General features: G+C 34.0%; 1 protein-coding gene across 1 annotated transcript; it reads right to left on the bottom strand.

Moving 5' to 3' along the window:
- Positions 1–849: 849 nt before the first annotated feature.
- Positions 850–2244, bottom strand: LOC128683977 (keratin, type I cytoskeletal 9-like). The gene is made up of 2 exons (XM_053770113.1): positions 2136–2244; positions 850–1597 (listed from the first exon to the last, which is right to left on the bottom strand). Exons 1-2 carry the CDS (start codon positions 2151–2153, stop codon positions 950–952), a joined length of 666 nt encoding a protein of 221 aa, XP_053626088.1. The 5' UTR covers positions 2154–2244; the 3' UTR covers positions 850–949.
- Positions 2245–6305: the final 4061 nt, after the last annotated feature.

The raw sequence follows: 6305 nt of genomic DNA on the forward strand, positions 1-6305 counted from the left end.
AATGCTTTGTCTATCGGTGGCAAATAAATGTGCTATTCAGAAGATCTCCGATTTTATTTGACCAGCTTCACGCACAGTCCATTTATATCGAGTCAACATTTTATACAGTCTGTATGGACACAGCCTAAGTGGGTAATAGGGTCCTACGAAAATGAAAGTTCTATGTCAGCGAACGGAGATTCGGATTACGATCTTTGTCTTACCGGTCACTTTTACTCACTCTGTAGCCATGATGTATGATTGACTTTTGAGCGGAAACACATAAAATTTCGTTTTATGCCCGCCGGGGCTGAAGATAGACGTTAAAGTGTGCAAAATTATGATTTAGACGTAATGGTTTAGAAAGGATATTACGTAATTGATCGATTGATATGTTATATTGCTTGGAAAGCTTGGATTTCGGGACGGAATTTAGAGATTTGCAATAGTACGTAGGCGTTACGTTAGTATTTTTCGTAGTTGATTGAATTCGATCGATTTCAATGTTCAGATTTTAAAGACATCGAAAATTGCTTACTTTAATGAATAAAATAAAAATAAAGACCCATTACGTGGCCTAATCAAGAGTATTATAGTATAATTAATCCAGTGGAATAATTAGACAGAGCAATTGAATTCCATTGTTTTAATACTACCTCGAAAGTAATGTTTCTTCAAGAATTAAAAAAAAAATTTTTTTTTTCGTTTTTGTTCATAGGTTACTAGAGATTACCTCTAAATCAGTGAATTAAATACTTCCATAGATGAATGGCGATAAAGTAGCAACGATTTGATTTTTACTTAAAATTTCTTTAGCAATCTATAGGAAACTATTAACTTTTAAAGATGTGAAAAATATAAAATAACAAATTTACACTAAAGGAGATTTATTTACAGAAACTTACAATAATAATATAATACATATTAGCCTAAGTGCGATCACATTTTTCGTAAATTAACTCCTATGACTTTAATGATGAGGGGCACCATACGACGATGAGGGGGAGGGCACTCCGTATGATCCTGAGGGCACTCCGATAGTGGAGTAGCTAATTGAGGGAGCTGAGTACCCTTGGCTGATACCTCCATGGCCACCTGAAGAATAACCTCCCGAGGAATATCCACCTGAGGAATAACCACCGGCGTAGCCACCTGAGTAACCTTCCTCGGCTTGGTGGTATTGCGCGACCTGGATTCCTTGCTGGATGTGCTCCAATTCGATACCAACAATCCTGTCGTGAGGAACGCCGTACACTGGCGCGGGGGGTCCGTAGTGAGAGGAGATGCCATGCCCGTGACCATGGCCAGACGAAGCCTGTTGGTAAGCCTCGTTTTGGATCTCATCCTTCAAGATGATATGCTTGATTTTGCTCAAGAGGACGGGGTCTACATTGTATCCTTCTGAAGTCTGATGACCGACAGGAACGGAGCTGTAGTGACCGCCGCTGCTGAGGCCACCGCTGTAGTGACCACCACTGCTGCCGCTGTAGTGACCACCACTGCTGCCGCTGTAGTGACCACCACTGCTGCCACCAACGAGGATTAAGGAAGATGGCGCTGAATAGCTGTAGCCAACTGGTGGCTCGGCCACTGCGCATCCGATGAGCGCAAGCGCGACCTGGCGAAAAGACTTGCGTTAGCAACACGGAATCTTTTGGCAGAGATGTAATCTCGACTATTGAATAAAAGATTATGTAGCATTACGTTATAAAATTTAATGGGTGAAAGTTTCAAAATCTACGTACTAATTTGTTTAATTGGAAAAAAATCATCGTGAGTAAACTAGCCGATTGTTTTTTTTTAATATGTATTTATTCTTTGTTGTTTCATAAATTTTGCCTTCTGATACCTTCGAAAATTCTACAACAGTAAAACAATAAAGTTACAATCACTAGATTTCAATAAATTTTACAATCAGAATTAGAACTTTTGTTTAATATTCATTTAAATTTCACACTGTTATTTTTTTTTAAATTCAATTACTACTCATGAAAAACAAATCTGATCCAATTTTGAAATTGGAATCGAACAAAATCCTTTTTCCATTATTCAAACTTGAATATAGAACGCAATCACTGATTAAGTCGAGCACGGTCCGCGGTGCACATCACTAGTACGCCACAACACTATCACTGCACTCCATTTTCGTAACTTACAATGCTCCACTTGGCCATTTTTGTGTATGTGTGGACTGGATGGTGGTCGAAGGTTGTGTGATGACTGAGACTCAGAGCCTCCGCTTTTATACTGGGGATTCTGCCAACCACTTTTACTTTGGACCATGCGACGAGGACGAACTGGGCTTATTTTTTAAACTTTTTTTTTCTGGCAAAAGGCGGTATGTCTGTAATGGCTAGTTGCTGTCTTTTTAAGCTTAGAATTGTTCATAATTATTAAGTTATGATCACTTGGGTTATAAATATGTATGAATTTATTATTTTTATTACCGTGTGTAACTGTGACACGCATAAAAACACAAACCCAAAGTATTTTAATTGTAATAGTGACAAAATTGTCACTAAGGCATACATTTCCGCGCTAAAGATTTGTAAAAATATGTTTTTAATTTGTTTTATATGTAATTTGATTTAGACAATCTTTTGATTACGAATTTGAAATGTAGCAATCCACTTTTTATGTTGGAAAATAAATATTTATAATATTAAATAAATAATATTATAATATTAAATAAATATTTATAATATCAAATAAATAATATTATAATATTAAATAAATATTTATAATATTAAATAAATGGTAGATTGCTATATTCTAAATTCCTTTTTTTTTAAATATAATAGCAAAGAAATCAGATAGCATACGAATTTGTAATCAATGAAGTCTCAGTTTCATTGTTTTGCCGCAATTAGTTTCAACGTGTGGGATAATTGTACTTAAAAAAATAAATAAATCTATTCTTATCTTAATGACTATATATGATCGTTTAGAACCGTGTCAAGGTGAAAACACAAAAAAAATTTTTTTAGTAATTCACTATTATCTCTTTTTACATCTTTTGTAAATATCATTAGTATTGTGAAGATAATTTTCAATAATTTGCACAGGGTACGTTTTTTTTAATGTATCTTTTCATATCTTTCAAAATAATCAGTTCATTAATTACGCAGTAAGCATATTATAATCTACTTTAGCATCTAAGTATTAGATGTTCAATAAGATAACATATAGTAACTCGAGTATGTAATTCTTACTCCTCATAATTAAAAAAAACATACATACATACTTGCTTTGAACTTCTGAAAAGACTCGAGGAGTGTTTAAATAAATTCTTGAGACACCTAAATATTTTATTAATCGAGGATTTTTATACACAAATATTAATGTTAATAAAAATTACTATATATATTTTTTTTATTATTTATGGCCAGTGCTTTAATTTTAAGGTCTTGTATTATTAAATTGTAACAGATTTTTCATTTTTTATTTTTGTGTTGCCACCCGACACCATCTGACTAAAATGACAAATGTTTAATTTATGTAATAAACAAACATTAAAATTCCTGGTAAGTAAATAGTTTGAACGAGTAACGTCTGTGAATTTTTGGAATAAAATGTTGACACAGTAAACATTGACCTACGGCCAGAACTTTTATGCAAATTAAACCAGTTTCTGAAGTGACGATTGTGTGAACTTTTGTTCACATTATCACATTGAAATTATATTTTTGTATGCGAATCGTAATTGTTTTAAAGTGGGTCGAATTGAAGGTTGCCGCTGTTCATATTTTGAGAATTACAATTTCGTTAATTTAAATGTATACCTGATGGCATCTCCACAGTCAATAGAAATATTACAGCATTACTAGCGGTCCGCCCCGGCTTCGCTCGGGTAATACCAGAATAAAAATTAGCCAATGTTACTCGTGAAGATTACGTCTATCTCTGTGCTAAATTTCATCAAAATCGACCAAGTAGTTTTTGACTTCTATTCATTACAAATAAAAACAAAGATACAAATAATTTTCAGATTTTTATACAAGCTTTCGCCCCTGTAATAATTTGGAGGTTAATTTTTTTTTAAGTAGCATATCTTTAACTATATACATACCATATTTCATCGAAATCGGTCCAGCGGTTTAGCCGTGAAAGTGGAACAGACGGAAAATTTTTCCCATATTTATAATATTAGCTGTACTAATATAATACGATTCGAACATATAATTACGAGTATAGTTAATGACCCGAGTTCACCTCGGGTCGAAAAAGGCTACCGCGAGCAAAGCTACGGGCAACAGGTAGTTATACAAAAACAAAATATATGATCAATAAATGACATAATGACATGTGATCAAATGTAGGTATTAATATTAACTAAACAGTAACATTGCACTTGTCACGACAGCCGTGACCTATGCCAATGCGCAGGCGCAGGGTCAGCGGGTCAATGACTGGCTTTGCACCGATTGTCGGCAGATGATTTACTGATGATAAAAAAAAATGTTTTCGTTTATTATTATCAATAATTGACGTAAAACTTATAAAATATTTTAAAATAAGTTCAGTAACAGGTTGAACTGTTTCTGAACGGGTTTCTGAAATAGGTCACGGCTGTTGTGACAAGTGCAATGTTACTGTTTAGTTAATATTAATACCTATATTTAATCACAATATGTCGTTATGTCATTTAACTACCTGTTGCCCGTAGCTTTGCCCGCGGTAGCCTATGTCGACCCGAGGTGAACCCGGGTCATTAACTATAATTATATGTTCGAATCGTAACTGTACTAATATTTATAAATAATTTCAAGGGTCATTTTTCTAATAAAAAAAATAGATGTAGGGACAATAATTATTATATTAAACAAAATATTGGTTTATAGTGACTAGCTGCGCCCCGGGGCTTTGCTCTCGTGGGAATTTCGGGATAAAATTACCCTATAAGTTATTCCACGTTATATTCTACCCGTGTATTAAATATCATAACAACCAGTCCAGTAGATTTTGCGTGATAGAGTTACAAACAAACGTACAATACATACACACATCCTCACAAAATTTCGCATTTTTGTTAGTAGGATTAGAGTGTTTGCTATTATTATTGTAGGTAAAAATGTTTAAATTAAAAATTATAAACGAACATAGTAACAAATTATACAGTCGGTTAGATAACAAATTAAAAGACAAGCTTACTTTCGATTACACACATCAACTGGAGATGTAACTGTGTAGGGTTGACACTTTTCACCATATATAACTGTTGGAATATTCGATATTTCAAAATGTTCACTTGTACTTGATTATTCAGATACAGTTAATTTTTTGCAATTTTCTTTTTGAGACCCTGAAAGCTTATATTTCGGCGAGTCTTGTCAGAAAATAGGGATTTTCTACGAAATAAGAATTTTGCTCTACGAAAATACAATTTTATTTTATTCCTTGAATCTAAAAAATACACGTCACTACAACAATATAATGAAACAGACGTGAGAGAGTATAAATTACCAGTGTCATAGACAACAACTCTCTCTCTCTCTCTCTCTCTCTCTCTCTCTCTCTCTCTCTCTTTATTCATGTAAATCGAAGAGGAAGAAAAGGTATCCTATGTGAGTGGGAAAGAAAATTGTATGTTTATTCGAATAATAATAACAAAACATTTACCATTTTCATTAAAAAATAAAATCATTCTGAAGTAAAAAAGTTTTAAGTTAAAACATATTTTTTGTCTCGTTCTGTCAATGTTAAATATTGTAAAGTGAGATAGTGACAAACCAAACTTTAGCTTAAAGTATGCATTACGTTTTTTTAAGAATAAAGTCGTTGGATCAATGTGGAAAAAGGGTAAACATTTTATGACAGTGCCAGCCCTATGGATAGAGTCAGCATTTGCCGTATTACTCTGTCCATCTGTCCTCGATACTTTCATTCAATATTATATTATATTAATATGTCTTCACGCAGAGAAAGGCATATTTGCAGAAATTGTAAAATAGAGATTTATATCTAGTCTGTAAAACACAATTATATTATTTTCGAACAGTCTATCGCCACGTTATCTTTAGCCACATTTAGGTCCTATCTAGTGGAGGACGTGGCGCAGCTTGGAGACGACATCAGGCGAGCCATAGACCAGAATGGTAGCTTAGTCACACCTCGGTGGCGCAGTGGTAAAGTGCTTAGCGTTGAACCGAGAGGTCCCGGGTTCGAATCCCGGTCATGATGGAAAATGATCTTTTTCTTATTGGCCTGGGTCTTGGATATTTATCTATATATGTATTTGTTATATAGTATCGTTGAGTTAGTATCCCATGACACAAGTCTCGAACTTACTTTGGAGCTAGCTCTAGCTAGCTGGACCGAATGTGATG

The sequence above is a fragment of the Plodia interpunctella genome, chromosome 3 (genome assembly GCF_027563975.2).
Source record: "Plodia interpunctella isolate USDA-ARS_2022_Savannah chromosome 3, ilPloInte3.2, whole genome shotgun sequence".
Lineage (NCBI taxonomy): Eukaryota > Metazoa > Arthropoda > Insecta > Lepidoptera > Pyralidae > Plodia > Plodia interpunctella.